At 35.8% G+C, this 26,344-nt stretch overlaps 1 protein-coding gene across 2 annotated transcripts; it reads left to right on the top strand.

Annotated features, from left to right (window-relative positions):
• Nucleotides 1–26,344, top strand: cog2 (component of oligomeric golgi complex 2). 2 transcript variants are annotated; one of them, XM_002931481.5, is made up of 18 exons: nt 1–144; nt 3,568–3,729; nt 5,006–5,071; nt 7,088–7,168; nt 7,864–7,964; nt 9,218–9,326; nt 10,768–10,947; nt 11,556–11,680; nt 13,454–13,580; nt 13,931–14,070; nt 15,211–15,272; nt 17,948–18,096; nt 18,694–18,894; nt 21,145–21,217; nt 22,481–22,623; nt 23,986–24,125; nt 25,028–25,205; nt 26,054–26,344. In XM_002931481.5, exons 1-18 carry the CDS (start codon nt 73–75, stop codon nt 26,147–26,149), a joined length of 2,205 nt encoding a protein of 734 aa, XP_002931527.3. In that variant the 5' UTR covers nt 1–72; the 3' UTR covers nt 26,150–26,344. The 2 variants fall into 2 exon arrangements, with proteins under 2 accessions (XP_002931527.3, XP_004914700.2); XM_004914643.4 differs by having other exon boundaries at nt 2–144; nt 17,945–18,096.

A 26,344-nucleotide genomic window follows, 5' to 3' on the forward strand; every position in this document is an offset into this window, starting at 1 on the left:
TCACAGGAGAGAAGTTGACGGAAGTGCTGAGTTGCTTTGGATTTTGACGTATGCCACAGTGGAAAGAGTGTGATGGAGAGAGTTACGATGCAGCTTCCGCAAGGCTCTCCCTCTATGTGCTTCGACAAAGATGAATTCATGAAGGTTCGAACTGGGGTTTGGAACGACACGAGTATTGTTTAATAATACATTAAATATAATATATAATATATAATACATTATCGCAGGGCGGTCTGTTGTGTGTGGCTCGCTGAGTGCTGGTTCATTTTAGCTGTACATGCCTTGAGTGGACTTTATTCTGTGCTGCTGTTATTGAGACACGGGTTCCTAGCGTAATAATGTCGCTTACCCGAGCAGCTGTGTGGGGACATGGCAAATAATGTCATTTAAAATCAGCCTTATACATAGGCCATGATACATAACACATGGTGCTTTTGAATCGATTTGGTCTAAAAGCGGTTGCTATTGTTCAGAATGGCACTGTATATTTCCTCATAGATCCTGTCCAGTAGTTGTTTGTATTGTGTTCTGACAGCAGATTAGGATGTGGGTGTTTCTCCTTCAGTCAATCACAGCTTTGCCCTCACCCAGCGAAAAGATAAATAATTTTGAGATATATATATATATATATATATATATATATATATATATATATATATATATATATATATATATATATATATATATATATATATATATGCGACATATATAGAGGGATATATATAGTTTTATTTGCTCATAAGAATTAGCACATTTCATGTATTGCTCACTTAAATTGTCTGCCCTTGTGGAGCTTCAATCTAATACTCCTAATATATACAACCCCCCCCCCCCCCAATTAGGGGCCAGTTAACCTGTGAGTTTCTGGATATAGTTTTTTCTCCTACTAGGCACCCCCAAACTGCTGAGAAAGAGAGGTTGCATCGTCTGGAATTCTGTAAACCAGCAAAAGCCTGCCATACTCTGCTTGCCATACCCTGCCTGTATGTGCCGAACTCTGCCTTCCCTACCCTGCCTGTGTGTGCCATACTCTGCCTTCCCTACCCTGCCTGTGTGTGCCATACTCAGCCTGCCCTACCCTGCCTGTATGTGCCATACTCTGCCTGCCCTACCCTGCCTGTATGTGCCATACTCTGCCTGCCCTACCCTGCCTGTATGTGCCATACTCTGCCTGCCCTACCCTGCCTGTATGTGCCATACTCTGCCTGCCCTACCCTGCCTGTATGTGCCATACTCTGCCTGCCCTACCCTGCCTGTATGTGCCATACTCAGCCTGCCCTACCCTGCCCAGTGATGGCACACACAGGCAGCATACAGTGACACAATGCTGGCACTGCTCCTACAGTCTGCACAATAACTATATATTAACAAAAACTTTTTAATTGCAGTACCACTTCAGTATATGTTCTTTTTGTAGTGTGTAGGGTTTATTTGTGGGTTTCTACTGCTCTGAGGTGTAAATAGGTGAACAATGTGGGAGATTACAACCTGAGCCTGAGGTGTGAACAATGCAGGGGGTGAACAATGCAGGGATTAAAAAGTGTGAACAACACAGTGGATTACATTTTTAAACAATACAGGGGGATTACAGCCTGAATCTGAGGTGTGAACCATGCGGGGGGGGGGGGGGGATCTGGGGCTGACAGGTGGGGGCCGCCAGTTGGACAGCACTGGTTTAGAGTATGCTAGTAAAGCAACCCTTGTACCTGTGAGCAAAACATAAAAATTATTTTTTCCCGCAATGGTCTTATTAGTTTGATTTTCTAGTAACTATATTGACCTGTCAGGAAGCAGACATAAACACACACAGATAAAGAAACAACAGCACACTTAAAGATAACATCTGTATTCGGTTTATTATAGCAAAGTTTTACCAACATGAGGCCAGATGGCAGCCAGGAAGTTCAGTTCAGCTCTTTGTTTTTACTTAAACTTCATGTTTGCCTTTAATGCTTCTGCCAGTAGTAGAACAGATTATTATATAGAAAACAGTGGGTTCATTCACTGACTTTAGCTAAATGTGCCTAGTGCAGTAACCCATAGCAACCAATTTGCTTTTATTATATATCTTACAGTAAACTGATCATAGCTCATGGCTAATTGGTTGCTATATGGGTTACTGCATAAGGCAAATTTTCTATATTTAGTAAATGAGCCCTACTGAAATTTACTGATGCAGTGGGAAAAAATAATAGAGATAGGATGCTTTGTTAGTTGGCACTAACTCTGCACCGTGCAGAGTTACGATATAGGCGCACATTGCTGATTACACATCATCATTTTATGTTGGTTATGAATGTTTGTTATGTCTGCTCCTGAGTAAGTGTGGTCTATTCACTTGAAAACTTGAAAACTATTGTGCATATTAATTATATGCAACGCGCTCTTATCTCTTACATTTTGTAAGCATGTTAAGATTTTTAATATATCACTATGTATATGAAGATTTGTGTGCCATAATAAGCACCGATTCTTGAACTTTAGGTATGTATTAAAAAAAGAATTGACTGCACAATATTTAGCACACTATTGCTGATTGGTTTCTATATTTCGCACAATATTGCTGATTGGTTTCTATTTGAGTTACTACATTGGGCAAATTTGATCAAAGTTATTACATGATCTCTAGTAAATTATTCTTACTCAGAGTGGGGAAAAAAAATAAAAATAATTGCGATAGGATGGTCTTTTAGACAGTAAGTGACAAACAACAATCTATTCAGACTTGTAGTAGAATTAAAATCTCTTTACCAGAATTTACAGTCTATGATTGTTATATATTTGCTGTTTATTATACATATAGTATACTAACAGGCAGACATTGTCCTGCCTATGGATACAGTTCAGTTTTTCTCACCTTCAGAAGTCTATCAAACATATATCTGTTTCACATAGACAATTTTATTTAATTTTGGCAGTAGTTTTGGAGTTTATAGCAGACAGCCTTTCTCCTCTCTCTTTATACCTTAGAAGCAGACAGTGGCATTATTGCCATAAGGATTCTTTTATCTCTACTCACAATGCCTCCTATTTACTCCTAGTCCTGGCCCTGGTTTTTGCAGTGTATAAACATATTTAGGGTAATTTATAAACACTGGGCAAATATGCACCTGGGCAGTTACCCATGGCACCCAATCAGATGTATGCTTTCATTGCTTTACCTACAGATGGCTGAAAAAAACATTACTAATTGGTTGCTATGGGTTACTGCCCAGGTGCAAATTTGTCCAATATTTATAAATAAGCCACACTGGGTCAACTGCATTGGCCTTGTAGAAAATCCTTTTCCTCACAGTCAATGTTTAGTTTGATCTATTTTGAACATAGTGTTACTTTATTGTTAAGGATGTACATACATGTGATGTATCCTGCAATAATCTGTAAAAAACGTAATGTTTTGATATGCCTTTGTGAATTCAGCAGGCTGCAAAAGAAAGCAAACTGTTTGTCACTTGGGGTCAGGTGAAAGATTGCTTTGCTCAATAATTTGGCATACAGAAATCTTATGCCTTAAAACTATGATTGTGTAATGTGTTCTTTTCTTACATCTACATCTTCCTTTTTTAGGATGGATTTGATGTTGACGTCTTTGTGTCTGAGTGCAGAAAACGTGTACAGCTGGAAACTCTGCGTGATGATCTAGAACTGTACTATAGACTTCTGAAGACTGCTATGGTAGAACTCATCAATAAGGACTATGCTGACTTTGTTAACCTGTCCACCAACTTGGTATGTTCTGTTATCTTTTTTTATTTTGAATATTAATTACCATTAAAATTTTGTTTGCAGTCCTTAATTTAGTTGAACAATGTCTCTGGTGTTGACAGTGTTTTATTAGCACCTGATGTTATATATGAGAGAGCTTATTCATACTTTAGGTGTGTAGGAACCAATGTCCATTGGTTTAATTTCTCTTAAAGGAGCATTATGACCCCTGTTGGTTTAATTAAGATATAGCTATGTGTTTTTTTTAATATCTCACACTAAACAAGCCAATAAGACCATCATCATTTTCCAACTTCTGTTACATAAAAGCCATTTTTTCTTTTTGCCAAGACACTGTTTGAATAAGGGAAATAACTAAACTATCCACAGATCAACCCTCTTAGCTATTCCTTATGTTAGAGACTTATAAAGGCTGCATCTTAGGGAAGGGAGCGCTTGTTCATAAAGAGATCCTTATTACTACAGGGGGAGCACAAAACACATTTCCATTAGTGTTTTATAAAAGCAACAGAATCAAAATTTTCGAAATGTTAAATATGTTTTCAACAGAAGTCCTATCCTATTTATAGTGGTGTTATTGAGCAAAGATATGTATAAGTGTATACTGCCCCTTTAGAAACTAAAACCATTGTATTCTATATAGCTTATCTGCTATGAAATTGTGAACCCTACAACATTCTTGAACTTTGTTGGATATCTACAGTTCAAGCTGAGGAAAACATTAGTATATCATCAATTCAGGCAGAATCAACATAGAATATCTAGGACAGCAAATACATTTTTACGCCATATCTCCCTCTAAGCAGCCTTCAAACAGAGCTATTAGGTGTATTTAGAAGGGAGAAAAGTTTTTTTTACAAATCTTGTAGGAGTCAATGGCAGATGTCCCTTTTACAACTGGAAAATCTTTCTTTGATTCGTGATTTTAGAGGTTTGCGGGTGTTTTGTCACTTTCATTGTGCAACAATACGTAAAAGTTGTGGTTTTTACTTTTTTTTAGTCTTTTTTGTTTAGTCGTGGTTTCAAAAACTTCAAGAACCACAAAAAGAAGGTTGATAAATGGGCCTCCCTATATTATATATATATATATATATATATAATGCCATCAGCATGTGTATATGCTGACTTAGTTAACATCAAATACAAGCAACTTCATTATTACAGAAAAAAATCAAAACTGTATGGGAAACGAGTTGACATGTCTGAATTTTTCAGCTCTGGGTCATTTTCCCAGCTAAAACTAAATATCCTTTTCATACATTATTTAAATATATTTTAGGTTGGAATGGATAAAGCACTGAGTCAACTATCAGTACCCTTGGGACAACTACGAGAAGAAGTATTGGTATGATTAAGTATTCATTTTTATAATATTTTAAAATTGCAACATGAGCATAAACTGGTACTGATTTAGCAACATACATATAAAGTACAACAGAGTAGTTACAGATAGCAACAAATTTGTTAGATGCAGATATGGACCAAGGCTAATGCGACACGGAGCGGAGGATTTTTAAGTGTATGTGGCGTATTCTTGGCAAGTGATTTTTCGGCTTGCCGAAAATACGATACATACGTTACGTGTGGCATTAGCCTAAAAGGTATTGTTCAAAAACCAACAACTCAAAAACAAGGAATTCAAAGAAGGAAAAAGTACTCTGAAAAGTAAATGCTATAATAAGTGGCATATAGAGAAAACCCCCTAGTCTAGTGATCATTGAGGGATATAACAGCTAAGAAAAAAAGTCTCCAAAAAGCTGCTAAAAAATTAACAGTTTATTTCAATACATTAAATCCATAAATAACCCCTTACAGATATAGCCTAACAAGTTTCATGCTTACCCAGGGGAACCTGTGATTAAGTGCTGGGTAAGAATGAAACGGGTTAGGCCATATCTATAAGGAGTTATTAATGGTTTTAATGCATTGAAATAAACTTAATTTTTTAATGGCTTTTTGGGACTTTTTTTCTTAGCTAAGAAGTACTGTTGCCCAAGGCTAGTACATCTTGCACCTGCTCACATTCACCACCCTCCCCTGATTGGCTTACCTATTTTCAGGCTTGCCTAAACAACATTTGCCAGGGAGCAGTCATTTTCAAGGGGGTGGGAATTGTATCCCCGTGCCATTGCACCCTAGGTATAGGCCTCTTGTGCCTACTCCTAGTTACAGCCCTGCTCAACTGTTTCTTAGATTTATAATATCCCTTTTTATCCAGACTGTTTTGTTGATGCTAAAATAAAGTATAGAAAATGACTAATAAACTCATGAAAACATCTTTGAATGCTAAAATTCAGTATAAACGGAAAGCTACAGTTATGACAGCATAGTAAATTAGAGGAGACCTGTTAACTTGTGCCTAAATTTTAGGTTATACTGTCTGTGTAGGCAGCAGTGTAGTCGACTACAACACTACAAAATATATATAAATAAAAACACAAGCAAGGGCCAATCTATTAGACTGTTCATGTGTGGACATACTGCTGTCTCACCATAGATACATGTCACATCCCTTTCAAATCTTACCTAGTAATGTTAGTCTTAAACAACACCAGACAGGTCTGGATAAACTAATAGCTTCCTTGTAATGAAGAAAACAGACAAGCAATAAATAAAGCATTGGTTAACAACACAGAGATCATACAGATAATATGATAATGTATGATAATATATTTCTTTTAGTTGCCACCAACCAGTTTTGAATTTATAAACCAACAAATGTATAGGTTTTTTTTTCGTACATTGGAATAATGATGCTCAGTTGTTTTAGAGGTCACTTTTTATTGTGAAAATTAATAAGAAATGGCTGCAGTCTAAAATAAACTGGTCACTGCCCTAAAAACCTCCTCAGCTTTACCCTACATATTTTAGATGCAAATTCTTGTTGTTATTTTCTAATGGAAAGCAAGAAGACAAACTAAGGGGCAGATTTACTAATCCACGAATCCGAATCCCGAAAGGGAAAAAATCATATTGGAAACGAAAATTTTGCGACTTCGTCTGCGTCGCAATTTTATGTATTTGTCGGGACTTTTTATTCGCCGTTGCGACTTTATCGTATTTTGCGCAACTATTTAGTCGCGACGGTGATGGAAAAAATCGCGACGGCGACGAAAAAGTTGCAAAAATACCGATCATTACGAAAAAACGCATTCGGACGCCTTCGGACCGTTCGTGGATTAGTAAATCTCCCCCTAAGTCATCCTTTTATAGTGTTACAATACACAAAATTTAATTAAATCTAGACTCATTTTTGCATAATCTTATAGCTGCACCTTTTATTTTGATTTTAAAGCACATTTAAACTTTTTTCAGAGTGTTTGCTTTCTTTTACTAGTCTCGTTGTCTTTTTTTTGTCTAGAGTCTCAAGACATCTGTAAATGAAGTTATCCAGGCTGTAGATAGTCGTTTGGCTAAACAAGAAGATGTAAGAAGAAAAAAGGTCTGTCTGCCAAAGATCATTTTCACATTTCTCAACATTTTATTTTTTCACCCTACATAAACAAAAATGCATTATTTTTATTGTTTTTATTTTTATTGACATGTACCTATCTGTCACCCAAGCTTTGACTTTCTGATTAAATTTGAAATGAGCTTGTGATTCTGATTGGCCTGTACAGAGCAACCGAAAAACCTTATAGTTTGGTTCCCTAACACACTTGGGTGTCCAAATTAGGCAAAAAGAGCTTTAAACCTCACACAGTGGTTGATCAGTTATATTAATGGTAGGTTGATGTTTTGGGAAGAAATAGAGGGAAGCGAATATGGGGGTGGGGTAGCAGAGACCCATACCCCCCAGCCCTTGTCTCTTTTTAATCTAAATATAAAAGCAATGTATCTTTTTTTGTTTTCTTTGAAACAAAATCCATAGCAACTTATTCAAGCTTGACAGTCACTCATAGGTGGTGCGACTGTATCTCTGTTTCATTGTCTGAGTAGGTAGGGGGGGCAGTTCCAAAAGTTCTTTACTGCAGGTGCTGCAAGGCTTCTTTAGGCTAGTATACCACTGTCGCTCAACTTATCCCAGCATTCACTGGAAAAAAAAGACACTGCTTCTAGGCAGAAAAGCAAGACTGACTGTTTTTTAAAAGACTTTAAACTTGCACATGATGATGATGATTTCATACTTCATTACAGATGTGTGTTTTGACAATGATGGAAGTTATCCATTCTGTAGAGAAAATTGAAAAAATCCTACACTCTCAAAATTCTAAGGAAACCGCTTTAGAAGTAAAGAGGTTAGTAACAATATTTTTTAAATAAGATTCTGAAAATGGTATGGGCTCCTGTCTTTCAGGGATTCTGATATCTGCAGGTTATTTCTTTTTGTGTTTTTTATATTAGTGAAATAGTTTATTGTACATTCAGCTAGCATATGTCTAAGAAAGACAGCAATCAAAACGGTGTAGTGGGGACAGTGTACTGAGGAAAATTGTTTTCCCCCACTGACGGTTCATGCTTATGCCCCAACATGGCTGCCCACACAAGGAGCTCTCCTGCCAGGTCCAGGCAGCATAGCATTTGCTATTTTTTAGCACAAAATAGTATTGTTTCCCCCTGGAGTGTTGACTTAATTAGCCGCACATCTGGTGGGGGAAACGGTTTACCTCCCATAGGTGCCCTTTAAGCATTACAGGGCCTTACCCTTGTTCTGTCACTTAACTTAACCATGTGTTAATGTATTATTATACTAATACAGCATCATTATTCCTATAGTGCTTTACAGAATAAAGGATACATAATAGTTTAAAATTTAGGATAATAGAGGCACTCCGGGCTAGAGTATTCTTGCCCTTTAACCACAAAAAAATACAAATGTATACAAAGTATATAATATCCAGGTGCTAGAGGTTTAGCAATCCCCCCATAAGAGGATTATATATACCAGTAAAATCCCATATAAACCCTGCACACCAGAAAAAACTTCCTTAGGGAGGTATTATAAAAAAAAAAGCATTTTATTCATCAAAAGCATGATGTAAAAAAGTTTTTATACTTTAACAATATATATCCATCAAGAAACAAATACATACATACCACCCCGCAATTTAATTGAAAAAAGAGATATGAAGGCAGATACTCTGGATGAGAGAATACCCCAACGTTTTCGGCTCAAACGCCTTTGTCAAGGGAGCTCCATCCATACATAATAGTTTAAACATACAGACACACATTTCACTGGAATCAATGCACGGTTGCAATTACACCAATTCTTGAGCCTTAATGGTTAAGTCCATTAAATCCATGATACTTTTAGTTCCTCTAGTTGTCAGTTTGTAAGAGTCTAATCACTTGTTTCCTGTAAAGTGGCACTACAATAACTGTTTGCCATTTTTTAGGAACCACCCATTTCCAACAGAGACTTTAGTAAAAAAAAAGTTCTGGCAGTGGGGTATTTATTTAAGAAAGTTCCAAACTGCTACAGTACATGCATTATTATAGTTTTATGATTTGTGACGTGTGGAAAAAGCTTTTTATTTGTGTGTGTTAGCCCACATCTCACAGGTCAGATTCTGGAAAGAATTGCAACAGAATTTAACCAGTTACAGTTCCACGCAGTCCAAAGCAAGGGCATGCCTCTGTTGGACAACGTGAGGCCTGTAAGTAAATTTCTATTCCAAATTAACCTAGACACTTATTATGTATCTTAAATATTTATAACATTTGAATGAAGTTATCTTTATCATTGTGTAATATGCACTTGGACTTTTGAATGAACTTGACCTGTCTAATGCTGGTAATTCTCCCTAAAAGGGAAACCAGGCTGAGTGCTAACTTTATTTTGCATGTGTAATTATGTGTTGGCTTACCCTAGAATGCTCAAGCCTCCATACCATTTACCTTCATGTATAAAATATAGGTAAATAACCAGGAATTCTAAAAGGAGGCAATGCTGCAGGCTTTAAATTAGTTTAGCACATAAGAGGTAGCCTTTCTGCATTATGTAAGGTTTGGAAGCTGTTCAGTACCATTTGGAAAGCAGCTCTTTCTACTTAATTTTCACAAGAAATCCCCTTTTTATTGCCTATTTAGAGGATTTTATCTTTTACCCCATAAGTATAAACAAAGAGGCTGATCATTGGGGATTTTTAGAAGTGTATTTATCAATAGGTGAAAGTTAGAGTTTACCAGTTGCTAAATATGGTTATTAAAATCTTATAGAAATAAATAGCACATGGGTGAGTATCTATTGAGCTCTAAGCTCACATTTTGATACATCTGCCCCATAATGTTAATCTACTGTCTGCAAATTTTGCTTTATGTCGTCAGTTTGGCACTGACCTGCTTCACTGATTTTGGGAAAGCATTAGGCCATTTTATCAACAAAACTCAGTAGAGCAAAGCAGGATAATCTTTGTTTGTGTCTAAACTGTAGAAAATGTTTTTATTTTTGCAACATCCTGCAGCTAAGTACTAAGTAAGAAGTATTTTGGATTGGTTGCAGAGATGTGAACAGAAGAGTTAGATTATATTGTAAAAACAAAAAGCCAAGAATAACCCTTAAAATATAAAATTATAAGCAATTATTGGTGATGTGGACTGTTATAACTGAAAGAAGACATACAGATGAACCCCCATTGTACGTTTTTTAGGGTGCCAGAAAAAATGGTGTAAAATTTGTGAAAATATAAAATTGGGGAACTGCATAATGCATTATATTGGTGGGACCACAAATAGTGATGGGAAATAATGAAACAATTGAAATTGGGGTATGTATACTTGAGGTTTCACTGTATAGCTTTTCAATCAACTTTGCACCATCATGTCATGCACCTTTACAATAAAATTGCTTTAACAGCTTCTATACTTGTATAAATATCAGGACATAAAACTTTATGGTCCAGGAGGGATGAGGGGGACAGATATATTTTGTGTAATCAGCCTCTGAAAAATCTATCCACTCCAAGTTTGCAGTGGTGTTATCTCCATTCAAGTTCTGTTTTAGGGAACCCATGCATGCTTTTGTAAATCTGACTTATTCCTTTCAATTATTCTCTACATGAATGGAAAACTAAGTATTTGTAACAATTGCATTTACAGCGTATTGCCGGTATAACAGGAATGTTACAGCAGTCCTTGGAAGGTCTGCTATTAGAAGGTCTTCAAACTTCTAATGTTGACACTGTGCGTCACTGTTTGCGGACCTATGCAACAATTGACAAAACAAGAGATGCAGAAGCGCTAGTTGGCCAGGTGCTAGTGAAACCATATGTTGATGAGGTAAGATTTCTCCTGCTACTGAGTCATTTGTTATTGACACTTTATGCAAAAGTGGTCTAGAAAGCCTTTCTAGAACTTTTTGTAAATTTAAGGAATATAAAGTTAATTTAATACGAGGCACTGAGGTTTGCAAATTCTAAAATCAGTATTTCTTGAAAACTTAGTGCAATATATAAATAGCACTTTATTATGCAAGGAAAGATTCACATTAAGCACTACAGTTAGTACACTTTATCACAAGTTTAGAGTTGGTGCCTTTCTACCAAAATATAATAAGAGCTCTGGTCTATTCAGAATAAAACTTAAATAAAATAAACATTTGTTGGAAACATCCATTTGTGTTTTAGTAAGATATCCTTTTGCTAAAGGAGAAGTGAAATTAACTAGGAGGTTCCAGTTTGTTAGGCACACCCATAGCGAATAAAATTGCTTACTTTTTCTGCTGGTCCAGTGCCCCACCCTTGACTCTTTGTACTAACTTGGGCACAGTATAGTAAAGCTAAGAAATTTACTATACTGTGCATATGCCTGCACTGGGTGGTATATATACACATGAACACACTTTGACTTGTACCATAAATATATTGTTTACAATTTTTTACTGTCAGGTAATAAATGAACAGTATGTACAATCTCACCCCGGTGGTCTGCATGCTATGTACAGTAAGCTTCTGGAATTTGTTCCTCATCATTGTCGACTACTTCGAGAAGTCACAGGTGGCGCTGTATCAAGGTAATGTACAATGTAGAAAATTAAATTCAATGCTTAATATGGTCCACTGCAGCAATAACACAAAAGTCTGATTGCAGTTTCCATACACTTCGGACTGGCAAATTTATTTTTTGGTTAGGGAAGATTTGTACTAGTATAAGCTTTTTAAACATACCCACAATTGTAAAACTTCAGATGTTAGACAAGTTGAAATGTCAAATTTGTTCTCGAGAACTTGGTACCAACCATATAAAAATAGATGACTTACCCTGATTATACCTTTTGTTTAGAAGGAAATACAAAACATAATAAATATGAACTGCACATTTATTCTGAATAGATAACATACATGCATAGGTTTACACAAGCTGAAAGACTTACTCCAACTCAAGAAATATACATGGCTATTTTATTCCATTTTTTACCAATTTGTGTCAATATCTGGTCTGTGTTCACTAAAAGGCCAATCCCATCCTATCAGTGAACACAGATAGGAAATGCGGATAGGAGTCATCTGCTTTTAGAAACCCATCTGACATTGGCCTAAAGCTCCACTGGGGCAGTAACTGATGTGAATGGTGAACAGTATCTTTAAAGGAGAAGGAAAGGTAAAAACTAAGTAAGCTTTAGCAGAAAGGTCTATGTAAATAAGCACTCTAAGCTGCACTGAGTCCTCTATCTACACAGGATTTCTTGTCTCCTTTTTTGTAAACATATTCTTCGGATATCTAACTTCCTCTCTTAAAACCCTTCATTCCCAGGGCCAGAATGCCAAAATTACTTTCTTTCTCCTTTAAAAGTGCTGTATAAACATATCATTCCTATACACAAAAGGGTAATAGAAAGGGAGATGACAAGGAGTTTGTGTTCATGAGATTTGACAAAGCTGCAAACTGAGACAGTAGTACCTATTACCCACAAAGGAAGTTAAAGAAAATAAAGCAAATGGAATATAAATATATATTCCATTTACAAATTATAGGGCCCGATTCACTAAAGTCCGAAATAAGGAGTACTATTTATAGCATGTGTTAAAAATCTTATCTCTTCTTATTTTTCACTCGATTCACTAAAAGGACACTTGCAGAGCGCAATATATTACGCACGTAACCATTACTTTCTGAAAACCACCATTTCCCTGAAAACTGGAGGATGCATCACTCTAGGGCCAACATATACTTGAAAAAATACGACTGCAAACTCCATGTTGTGTTGCCAATAGCTCACGAACCGCAATTTTCTTTAAGTACCGCCTGCCCCAAGTAGGGTTAATATTCACACAGATTACCACGATATTTTGCACGTTTAACGCTTCATATGTGTTTGTGAATCATGCGTTGTACTATTTCTATTCGCTAATTAACGCAATGCGTTTTTTTTGTGCATGCGATATGCGGATTAACACATGCGAAATGACTTTGATGAATCGGTACTTAATTATCGCATGCTTTTTAATGAAAAAAACTATGCGATAAGCGTTATTGACCTTTGGTGAATCGGCCCCTATAACGCTTATCGCATAGTTTTTTTCATTAAAATATGTCATTGCAAGATAAATAACGCCAAGAACATCGCTTCTTAATTATGACAAGTGTCCTTTTAGTGAATCGAGCGAAAAATAAGAAGTGATAAGATTATTAACGCATGCTATAAATAGCACTCCTTATTTCGGACTTTAGTGAATCGGGCCCATAGTGTTGTATTTGTTGTGAAATTATGTAAAGGTGACGAGAATTTTAAAAAAGAAACCAGCATCAAAAACAGCATTTATTTTGTGTTAATTTTTTTTTTAAGTGAAAACACAGATACGGTACCTGGCTATGACTTTTTGGTAAACTCCATCTGGCCAGAAATTGCCCGTGGCTTAGAGGAAAAATTGCCATCTCTCTTCAATCCAGGAAATCCAGATGTATTTTTTCAGGTAAATTACAACTTCATTTTTGAGTTACATTTAAAAATGCCTCCTGCTTCCGTATGAGGAAAATGGGACCAGACTTTCAGTACTTTTTAGTAAATCAGAGGTTAGTGCAGCTCTACTGCTGAATACAGGGCATTTCAAAAGATAAAAGAATCCCCAGGAAACAAAATCCTAGAGATGACATAATGTTATTTAAAAATGTGTTAGTATCCCTATACACTAGCATGTCCTTAAAAGCTATGCACCCAGACGCATGGGCTCACGCACAGATTGTAGTGGATGTTTTATAAATTATTTATTATCACTATTATTTTTTTTTTTATTGTTAACTATTTACTATTATCCCTCCTAAGAAATATACTACCAGCATGGACTTTGTAAGAAAATTTGAGCGGCAGTGTGGGTCACAAGCAAGTGTAAAAAGATTACGATCACATCCGTCCTACCACAGTTTTAATAACAAATGGAATTTGCCTGTGTATTTTCAGTTAAGGTAAGTGTGAGATGAAGCTAACTTTCTGGTCTAAGACAGTGCCTGTTAAGATAGCTTTGCAGTTTTTTTTTTGTGCGTAAATTTTTAATATCATATCACAAGAGATGAATAATATTAAATTACATTGTTATTTATCTTTCATCATAAGGGTGATGACACACAGGGAGATTTGTCGCCCAAATCTGTGCTACCTTGGGCGACAAATCTCCCTAAAATTCTTACCAGCAATAATATCAATCACCAGTGGGAAAATATATGACACTCCGTATTCGGAACACTCTGTTTGTCTGGAGGCTCCCAGTCGTTCCTATTCGCTTAAACTTAAATTTAATGGTTTCTTATAACAAGCAAAACGCTCACCAAATTAGACTATAGGTCCGGGTGCTTATGCCCCGAACCTCTCGCTCTGTAGATATTCAGTCTTCATGTTAATGCAATTAGTATACTACATGCAGTTGTGAACGGTTAGATATAAACTCACCGCTTCCTCTCAGTGGCCCGGGTGTAATGCCCCAGACCCGAGCAAGGGAAAACACGACCTCAAATCAGGTGTAGAAACATCACCGGCATGCACTCAACAGACTCCAGGACAGCGGTTGTAAAACTTAAAAAGGCTTTATTCAAAGATCCAGACTCCGTATTCGGAAGTTGCCCAAAGTTTCTTCTCAAGGCGACTCTGGAAAGCTAAAGCGACTGCAGACCAAATACAACTTTCAAGATGAAGAAACAGTGCTTTATTGATATGAAATTTTATCTGTGGCTACAACCTTTTTCAAAAAAAGATTTAAATGTACCTTACCCAGAAATTCTAACACAGTAGTTCCCAAACTGTAGGGCTGCTTCCTAGGCATGTGCAGGGTGCTTGACATATTAGGAACTGTAGGATAACCATATTTTGAATTCAAACATTTTAAAAACCTATAAACTAAAGTATTAGGGAATGGAATCAAGGGGCATAAATCTACTTAGTTGGGGCCACTGTGTGATAGAAACATTTCACCACCAACTAAACGCTCACTTAAGAGGCTATCACGGAAGTATAAAAACCTTCCGCAGGCCTTGCCTCTGTTATATGAGCAAACTTCATCTTATCTGTGGGGGGATAACAACATTGATAATAATATAATTTCCTTTCCTAAGGTTTAAGGAAATAGCAGGAAATTTAGAAGCAGCATTACTTCATGGACATGAAGAAGCACCAGGTATGTTTTGTTTGGTACAAAAATTGTTTTATAGATGTAAAGTGTACATGAATTCTATACTTCTGTTCAAAGTAGATTATAATTATAAGTGCTTCCTAAAGTAACTAACAGTACATAGTCATCAGCCAAAAGCAATTAATTGCTGTTTTATGGATTTAAAAAGAGTTTATCGTCTAGCATATTTTAGCTGGTGAAAAACCGTTCAACACCACCACCACACAATACAAGGAATGTTGTTTCTTGTCCAGATTGCATATGTGAAATATGTTTGTTAAAGGAACAATAACACCAAAAAATTCAAGTGTATAAAAGAAATTCCAATATAAGGTGCCCTGCACTGGTACAACTGGTGTGTTTGCCTCAGAAACACTACTATGGTTTATATAAAGAATGCAGCTGTGTAGCCATGGGGGCAGCCATTGAAAGGAGAAAAGGCACAGACACTTAGGGGCTGATTTACTAACCCACGAATCCAACCCGAATTGGAAAAGTTCCGACTTGAAAACGAACACTTTGCGACTTTTTCGTATGTTTTGCGATTTTTTCGGATTCTTTACGAATTTTTCGTTACCAATACGATTTTTGCGTAAAAACGCGAGTTTTCGTATCCTTTACGAAAGTTGCGTAAAAAGTTGCGCATTTTTCGTAGCGTTAAAACTTACGCGAAAAGTTGCGCATTTTTCATAGCGTTAAGTTTTAACGCTACGAAAAATGCGCAACTTTTCGCGTAAGTTTTAACGCTACGAAAAATGCGCAACTTTTTACGCAACTTTCGTAAAGGATACGAAAACTCGCGTTTTTACGCAAAAATCGTATTGGTAACGAAAAATTCGTAAAGAATCCGAAAAAATCGCAAAACATACGAAAAAATAGCAAAATACCGATCATTACGAAAAAAACGCAATCGGACTCCATTCGACCCGTTCGTGGGTAAGTAAATCAGCCCCTTAGGGGCACATTTACTAAGACACGAATCTGAACCGAATTGGAAAAATTCCGATTTGAAAACGAACATTTTGCGACTTTTTCGTATTTTTTGTGATTTTTTCGGCGTCTTTACGACTTTTTCGTTACCAATACGATTTGCGCGAAAAAACGTGAGTTTTTCGTAGCCATTCCGAAAGTTGCACAAAATCTGCCGATTTTTTCGTAGCGTTAAAACTTAAAAGGTGCGACGTTTCGCGCAAGTTTTAACGCTACGAAAAAAGCGCAACTTTTTGCGCAAGTTTTAACGCTACAAAAAAATCGGCAGATTTTGCGCAACTTTCGGAATGGCTACGAAAAACTCGCGTTTTTTCGCACAAATCGTATTAGTAACGAAAAAGTCGCGACATTTTTCCGAAAAAAACGCAAAATACCGATCATTACGAAAAAACGCAAACGGACGCATTCGGCCCGTTCGTGGCTTAGTAAATGTGCCCCTTAGCATATAACGCTATTGTATTCTACAGAGCTTATCCATTATCTGCTATGTAACCTGTGCCTTTTCTCCTTTTTTCCAGCTTGAATGGCTGCCCATGGGGCTACACCAGCTTATTATATATAAACTATAGTAGAGTTACTGTAGCAAACACACAATTTTTACTAGTGTAGGACAACAGTACATTATATTTCATATACTTTTTAATTTTTTAGTGTTACTGTTCCTTTAATGGACACAATCTCTGTCTAATGACAGACTGAATCCTAGCACAGGTCTGTAATATCACAACCCTTTAATGATCTTATAGTTTTGGGTGGGAAGTAGTACAAGTTCAAATAGTATACCTCAGTGCTTTTTTTTTTTTTGAGTCTGCTTTTCTGATGAAATGTTGCTAACACTCAAAGTGACCCAGCAAGACAAGCTTTTCCTTGAAACTGTTGCCAGCCATACCTTGTTAAAATTGAGGGGCCTGTACATTTGCATAGCCTTAAAATGCCATGTCAACTGTTATGTTAGAAGATATGTATCACTGAGCCCATATGTACTTGCAGCAGGCATCACAGCTGGCAGCAGTTCCAGACAAAAGCGCTAGTCCGGTATCATTTCTTGCATCTAAAAAGGGGCTGTGTCAATGGAAAACTTTTTGGAATGATAGGTTCCCTTTAAGTCATTGTTAGGAAATGTTAATATAGTTGGTTCTTTGCAGATACAATGAAACGTTACTTGCAACATTGAACACAAGACGTCAAATTTTTATGAATTTAGCCGTTTCTAAAATCATTGTCATGCATTTATCATGTAGTATGTAGCTTAATTGTGAAAATTTCATTGATTAGATCTTTTTAATGGCTTCAGCAGGTAGAGTATGTTTTCCTGTTTCTGCACATGGGAACAAATAATAAAACATAATGTTATTGCTGGTAAATTGCAGTAGGAACTACAGTGAGCCTTGTGTGTGCCTAGCTTCAAAAATGGGGCTTATTTACTAATATATTAAAGTTCTCAAGGCAATAACAACAAATGCTAAATATGTACAAAATGATGCTAATTAAAGTTATTGTTTTAGTTCTATAAGCTACTACCCCTGTGCAGTTTACCAGCTTTGTTAATAAATGAACCCCAATGTATTTTGAAAAAAAAAAAAAAAAAAATTTTACTTAGCCATTCTGTAACAAACTAAAGGTTAATGTGGATTGAAATTTTGTTTATATATTTTGAAAAAATAAAAATTGCTGTGTTTACTTCTCAGCAGAAAGTAAATATTGTCTTAGAGCCACCCATATTCTGTGGTCCTGCCTTTTATCTTGCTGGTCCAATGAAGTCTTCCTACCTAAACTTGCTCATCGTTTCTGGAAACTAACCCTGCAAATAATTTCTCGTTACTGCTCTTTCATTAAAGAGGTAAGGAAATACCTTTTCTCTTCTACTTTCAAAGGGGTACTGTCTGAATACAAAAGTATTTACCTTTGCTTAGAAAAATATTGTAATATTCTGTAAAACAGTGTATTTTTGGAAATATATGTTTTACATTACTGGAAAAGTTGTTGCCACTTTTTCTGTTTGTATGGATGGATCCATTTCCAAGTATTTGTGGCTATATTTATTTCCTTTATTGAAAATAACAGACAAGGGCAGCCCTGAGGTGCCTTTTGAGAAGAACAGGAGGAAGTCTGCTACCAGACACTTGTACATGTTCTGATTGGCAAGAGGCAGGAGATAGTTGGAAGTCAAGTGCATAGAGAAGCACCAAACTCAAATACAGCGCTGCTCTCGGGATCACAACCAGTGTTAAATACCTTTGTAGTATAATTACAGGAAATAATATTACATCAGTAACAAAAACTAATTTAGTATCATAAAACTTTAATTCTGTGTATTTTTCAAAATTCCTTTCAAATTCCACCATATCATTTTTAACAATTATTGAAGGCCTTGTTGTGATTTTTGTTCTTGTAATTCCGTTGATGACTGAATACCCTTTTCTTTTACATTATATAGGTGGCACTTCATACCTGTTCAGATGCTAGTAACAATGAGATGAAAAATCATCCATCCAACTATAGAGATTCAGTTACCATGTCTGTTGCAGGAAACGATGACCAAGATAGTGGATCAACATCAGATACTCGAGTAACTGTGAAAATATCTACACGGCAACTCATGCTTTTTGTAGCAGATGCAGATAAATTCAAGTTACAGGTAAGCATATTGTGAGATACCACGTGCTCTTGAACAGTTATTCATTTGTGCTTAATTCATTGTGTTATAATGGTTTCCACTACATAAAATGTCACAATGATATCATGTTGTTTAGTTTGCAAATGTTCTTCAGAATGAATAAAAATATTAATAAACCAAGGTATTTTGGTCCTGGTGGTTTGACAAACATGTTGCCTTGGTTGCTGTAGAGGCCCTTGAAAGAATAGTGCACTTTAAATATTATGAACCTCTAGTAATTCTATAATTTTCATATGTGTAAAGTTACACATACACCTTTTGTAAAGTTTATTTTTGTCTTTACATGTACAATTTTATTGCTTTTGTCATAACTGCCAGAGAGGTTAGGGCTTCTGAAATAGGATGCTGGAGAATATAATGTAACAAACCAGAGCTTTACCAGCTGAAGGATACTTTGGTCCCAAAATTAGGTCCCTTATGTATAAAGTGGGTCTCTATGAACACCTTTAATAAACTGCAACTGTAATTTAAATTAGGTGTACAATAAATTCTAAACTAGTGTTTTGGGTTGTGAAGCAGTTTTTATTTGGATCTTTAAAAAAGTTTAAAGAGGTAGTTTGCTTAAACATTTATTGTGTTTTTTCATATATTATTGAACGTTATCAGTTCTCCAGTAATTTCAGCAGTTATCTGATTTCTAGGATCCCAGAAAATGCTTATATCAACAAACTAAAATGTGAATCAAAAAATGACTAAATAGACTAGCTTCAGAGTTCATTTGTTGGTTGTCAGGAGTCCGTATCCTTCTACAATGAGATAGCATTTTTAATTGAAAGAGGCAGAATTAAAAGACTTTAAAAATTATAAATATGGAAAACCAATTAAAAAGTTGATAAGAATAGGCCATTCTGTACTAAGAGTTAACCTAAAGGAGAACTCATTATACGTTGTGTAAACGTTGAAAAATAAAAACGTTAACAGCCGTATGTGTTTTAAAAATATACCTGCAGTCTTAAAACGATTGCTCTGTAAGACTACAGTTTTATTGTTGCTTTTTATTACTTTTCTTTGTCTTCAAGCCCTCTACTGCTCATCCAGTCATTCAAACTTAACTCCAGCAACCAGATTGTTTCTGAAATTGCAAACTGGAGAGCTGCTAAACAATAAGCTAAATAATTAAAAAAAACTATTATAATTAAAACAAATAAAGACCAATAGTAATTTTCTGAGACTATCTCTATCTACATTTGCTAACTACACCTTAAATAAGTAAACTGCATACATTAATTACTGAAAACCACTGAAGTTATGCATTAATTCTGCATAACTTCAGTGGTTTCCAAGAAGTCACGAGGCATGCATTTGAACTGATCATTTGTACAGAATGTGATTTTTTTTTTTTCTTTGTCTCCAAAATACAAAGCATTTGCTGGGCATATAATATGTGTTTTCATCCAGATCTGTGCTGAAATCTAGAGCAGCTTCATTCTTTTCATTCTGACCACTGGAGTTTGTTGGGTTGTGTAAAAAAAAGTATTAGCTCATTATTAGGTATAGATTCAAACTAACCATTGGTTAGGCACTACTATATATAAACCAAAACAACATAACAAAAAAAGTGCATCTATCATCTTCAGTCAAATACGCCATTTCAGTTGGCCTTCTTTAACCCATGGAGCAGCTAGATAAGTAACTAGTCTCTGTACAGCAGATCAGTACAGTCTGTTTATCTCTGATTTGCTATGTAGGCAATCTAAAAAGAGTTGAACCATTATTCTGAATTTTGTATTTTATGTCAGGGCCATGTTCAGGTGCAGTTTTGAAATTATAATTTGGTCATTTTTTTAAATTTAGCTTTGGCATTTCAAGCCTCCAAATAGAAATATTTCTGAGACAGTTAATACAGGGTAAAAGCAGATGAGCAGGAAGTACACTATATGAAACATCTAGGGCCAAACAATCACATTAGAATAATATCACCCCCCTTAGGTGGGCATATCAGGGGAAAGATACACTTGTTTGGTGACCTTGCCAAATGAGAGGATCTTATAGTGTATGGCCACCTTAACAGTTAGACCCGATAGAACACATTTACTTTACTCAGTAACTACCTTTAAACAAGTTGGGATCCAAAACATACCTATTATTAATATTTGGTGCTTTTAATATTCCTGTGTATTTCCTACTTACTCATTTCCAGCATGATATCTTTCTTTGGGTTTCCCAAAAGATCTAAAATATTTTACATATCCTGTTTTCGATGTGTTTTAGCTGCCTGAACTAAGAGAAATCATCATTGTGAAGCTTCAGCAAATTGGTTTTAAGAACATATCTATGATAACAGGTAAATTTATTTTCTGGTGTAGTAGACAAGGGTAAAGTTGAAACTGAGAAATATAAAGTTAGTCAATATTGTACTTAAACACAAGGTTTTTATGGTGTTCATTATTTTAAAAAGAACTAATTTTTAAAAGAACTAACTTTTGTTTTTTTGCAATTTTTTACTTATTTTACTAAACATTTATTGAATACAATGGCCCCATTAAAACAATTTCTGTCCCCCATCAAACGTTGGCAGTAGGGGCCATACAGGGAAGGTAATCCAAATTACAGAAAGACTTCCTGTCCAAAAAACCTCAGGTCTCGAACATTCTGGATAACAGGTCCCACACCTGTATATGCAGATGCTGCTTGTACATGTAAATGAATTAGTTGTGCAAACTTGAAGGTATACCATGGTATTTTGTTATCAGAGTAAAAATCCTTTAACCAAAACAACGTGGCACTTACACCTCAACATGGTTTATAGCTGACAACAGTGTGGTGCTGTATATTGCGTAATAAAGTATTGTCAACGAAAAAGTTTTTACTAGTAGAAAAATTATTGCCACTACTTAAGTTTAAATGGATGTATCATTTTCCTGAAGATCATGTCAATATTAATCTTTGCTTTCTGGCAAACAATAGAAGCTATAGTTTTAAAGAGATTCCGTCATGATTTTTATGGTATAGATTTTATTACTCTATTACACCGTTCACATTGCAAATAATTGATTTTATCATTTAAAATGTATACTTGAACCAATAAATGTATTTTTTTAGCTGTATTGTTGATGTGTAGGCAGTGCATTGGAGAAGAGCCAGTGCTACACAATAGAACTGCTTTCAGATAGGCTATTGTTTCTTCTACTTAATATAACTGAAGGAGTCATGACTTGGCTGAGTCAGACATAAGTTTTTTACTATTGAATGCTTTTCTGATATCTACCACTTTTAGCAATACAGGGTTCAGGGAGCTGTTATCTTACTACCTTCCTATTGTTCTGCTGATTGGCTGCTGTGGGGAAAGGGATGGAAATCTCTAACGGGGCATCAAATAGCAGAACACTATTAGCCCTGTGTAAACCATTATTAATATGTAATAACAAGCACACATGAGCTGTACAAATAAAGTCAAGCACACAGTTACCAATAAAACTATGTGTTGTACTGCCAATAGAAGATGAAAAAGACAGTTTGCATTGATCTCCTTTAAGAGCTTATGTCATGTTACATATTAGATTTATTTTAGTTTGTACCAGCTTCTAAACTGCCATCTCTCTTTTAGGAGCCTTGGAAGACACACATCAGCTTTTGTCACCATCTCTTTTGGCCATAAAAAACAAAATTGTGTTTGACCTCAGTGAGTCATGCTTTTCTAATTTAAAAAGTGCTCTGGAGGTGCCTAGACTTTACAGAAGAACAAATAAGGTAGGTGTTAACATGGATGTAGCTAGAGGCTTCCTTTATCACACATAGATACACTTTCACAAAAATGGCTCTTTTTTGTCATATAATTGCTTGTCAAAGTCCATTTTATTTATTTTGTCACACTTGTCTGAGCATGAAAGCTGTATATAATGAATAGTGTGCCACCTTTTAAAAGTCACTGAGGAGTTCCATGACCATATAAAAGCACAAAACTGGAGGGAGAAGAAAGGTGCTTTTATACAGGTTATACAACTCCTTCTAATATCCTCATATTTTACAACAGGGGCTACATTATTGATTATAATACATATTTCAGTGAGTCGTGTGACATAAATTACATCACTTAGCACCGATTATAAGTGAAGACACATCACCAAGCACCTTTAATAAGGATATAATGTATTATTTATAATAAGGCTATTCATGACTCTTGTGTATTATAATATAATATATGTTTAAATTGCTGGACATTTTGGGAAAAGTTTGCTTTGCAAAAATATTGGTTTTATGCACTTTCTTAGTATAACTCACCCTCCTATTCTGAATGCAGTATGATTAGGGTTGAGCATATTTTTTTTAGCCTGATACAGATTTGCTGCCCATTTTAAAGAACATGCACTACGATTTCGCCATGCTCCATTTACTCCAATGAATTTGAATGATGCATTTCTCAAATGAATTGGGATTGATTTGATGCAAGATAAAAACGCCAACTGATGTCCATGCATTTGGCATGAGGAAAAACATGTAAAAAAAGTTCCAGTCAAATGTGTTTGGCAAAATGTTGCTATTTTTTTTAGAATGTTTCTGTGGTTTCATCAATTTCTGGCAAAACAAGAAGGGCAGTTTTGCTTATTACTAATTTTTTTGGACTGCAGACATTAACAAAATTGAAAAAATAAAAGTTATGTTTTTACGTCTAATGCATATAAGGCAGTACTTTGGCACCAGAAACTTTTAGTCGCGCAGGTGAGAGCTTTCGGGTGATAGCCAGTGGGCTATAGCATCTTGAAGTCCTTGGTACCCAGATTTGCCCCTGGGCCATTACCCAACTAATAATATTACAGTGCAAGTTTTCCGGGAGTTTTCTATTTTTACACATGGGTATTGTATACATAGGTGGTATATGAATATTTGACATTTATTACTACAAGAAACTGCTGTTGTATACAAAGCAGGAATAATACTAGTCTTAGTCTTTTCAATTATTTTGTCTTATCAATAGGTACCATCATATCTTAAGTTAATGTGACTCTTGTACAAAACTCAGTATTATGGGAATTCATGTTGAAAATGTAATCAGTTATGTTCATTGATTGAAGGTTACATTTATACTTATCTGTTTTAATGTCCATAACACAGGAGATGCCAACAAAAGCTTCCTCTTATGTTGACAATGCTGTAAAACCCTTATTTCAACTTCAAAATGAGTATCAGAATATCCTGACTCAATCAATAAGGGAGGAATGGTTGACAGATGTGCTGTCTGAATGTACTCCAAAGTAAGTGAAAAATTAACAATCTCAAAATATCTACTATAATATTTATTGCATTTATCTTTATAATAGTGTCGGCACTCTTTCCATGTATACACTTAATGGGTTCTTTGTTAATACTTGTTACGCAAACTTCCAGGATGAACCAGAACACAGTGATCCTTGTCAACTTTTATTGAATCAAGTGATAGTTTAATAAAAGTTGACACATTTAAGAAACACTGTGTGCTGGTTGGTCCTGGAGGCTTATATATACAGCATAAGCCTCCAGGATCAACCAGCACACCATGTTTCTTGGAGAAAAAAAAAATAAAATATATATATATATATATATATATATATATATATATATATATATATAATATATATATATATATATATATAGAAAATAATCATCTGTGGCCAGCACACCCTTCAATGTTTCATCAAAATTTTTTTTTTATTGTAGATATATTGTTAAAACCAACGTTTCGGTCCTTGTTAGGACCTTTCTCAAGGATCCTTGAGAAAGGTCCTAACAAGGACCGAAACGTTGGTTTTAACAATATATCTACAATAAAAAAAATTTTGATGAAACATTGAAGGGTGTGCTGGCCACACCCTGAGTATTGAGCCTTGGAGTGCGAGCCTTGGAATATTGAGCCTTGGAGTGCGGACACCATTTGGATTGTAATATATATATATATCGAATGGACACAGCACTCGCAGGGTTACTTTGTTCATCTTTAGCTTTTTAGCAGATCAGAACTAGGAACAAGATGATTCATAAGCAGAAACTGAGCCACAAGACCCTGTCCCTGCCTTGGTGCTCATTTAGTTAGTACTGGTCATTTGCACCTTAGCTTTTGTAATTTTTGCATTAACTGTAACATATATAATGCTGTCATGTTTTTGTCTTCACATTGCAGGTACTATGATACCATATCAGATGTGCTTAGCTCAGTAAAGAAAATGGAGGAAAGTCTAAAGCGATTAAAGCAAGCTCGTAAAACTGTAACATCAACTAACACAACCAATGCGGGAAATAGTGATGACAACAAAATCAGGCTTCAGCTGGCTCTTGACGTTGAATATTTTGGTGACCAGGTATATTAACAAAAGGACATTGATATTTTTTATTTAAATAAGCAGCAGGTATTCAGATATGGTATTGTCAACATGTCATATTGCATCACATATGCAAATGAGGCTAAAAAGGGTTAAAAAGAACTGTGCGTGTATGGAAAATATCCTACTAGCTTCTAGTGATGTGCAGGCTGGCCCAAAACTCATGGGTCGGGCAGGTTCAAGCCAACATTGGTACAAGAGTTGTGGGTTGCAGGCTGGTTTGGGCTAAACTTTTCCTTACACCCAGGACCTTACTGTGCCCGGCTTCCATATCTGACAGTCTCTATTTATAGGTGTGCAACTGCCACCCCCCTTCCTTTATGACATCAGAGATGGGGTGAGTCAGGAGCACACCTATAATTATTAGAGATGGATGGTTGGGAGCTGGCAGATAAGGGTCAGGTGCGGGTTGACTTTTGCCAACCCGCACATCACTACCAGCTTCCCCAGTTTCCTTTGTAATAAACGGGCAGGTCATACAAATTATATGAAAAGGAATGTGACCAAAGGTGTGGAAGGGTAATTCTCCCAGTGGCGAAACCATTATACAGCAGACCCAGTGAGAAGGGTGGGGGGTTGGGGGCCCAGGCTGCGGGGTTTCCTGTATTGCAGTTCCTCCTCCACTGCCCAGTACAGTCATGTGTTAAACTACTATTATTGCAAACAATAGATGTTCAATTACAACCCTAGTCTCACCAGTAATGAAAAATTTCATATGATCCCTTATTTGGTGCCTCACTGGAGATGCTAAATACGGTATGAATGAGCTGTTATATTCATATGTATAAATCATCAGATAGCTGACGTTTGTTTTGTTTTTTTTCTAGGTTGAGAAACTGGGCTTACAGAAACATGACATAAAAAGCTTACAAACACTTACAGAGTTGGTTTATACTGCCAAGGAACAGGCAAATACAGAATAAATCTGTTTGGGATATTGTCTATTTTCTAAATAGTATGCCAGTAAAACAATAATTTCTAGAAAACATGATTTAAGGTGGAAAAATTGTATGTATGCACAGGGTTTTGGCAAATGTTAAACACTACTACATTGTCATTAAAGTTTCATGAACCAAATTTCTAGCTATGAAATTAAAACTTATTTAATCATATAAAGC

The sequence above is a fragment of the Xenopus tropicalis genome, chromosome 5, assembly GCF_000004195.4.
Source record: "Xenopus tropicalis strain Nigerian chromosome 5, UCB_Xtro_10.0, whole genome shotgun sequence".
NCBI lineage: Eukaryota > Metazoa > Chordata > Amphibia > Anura > Pipidae > Xenopus > Xenopus tropicalis.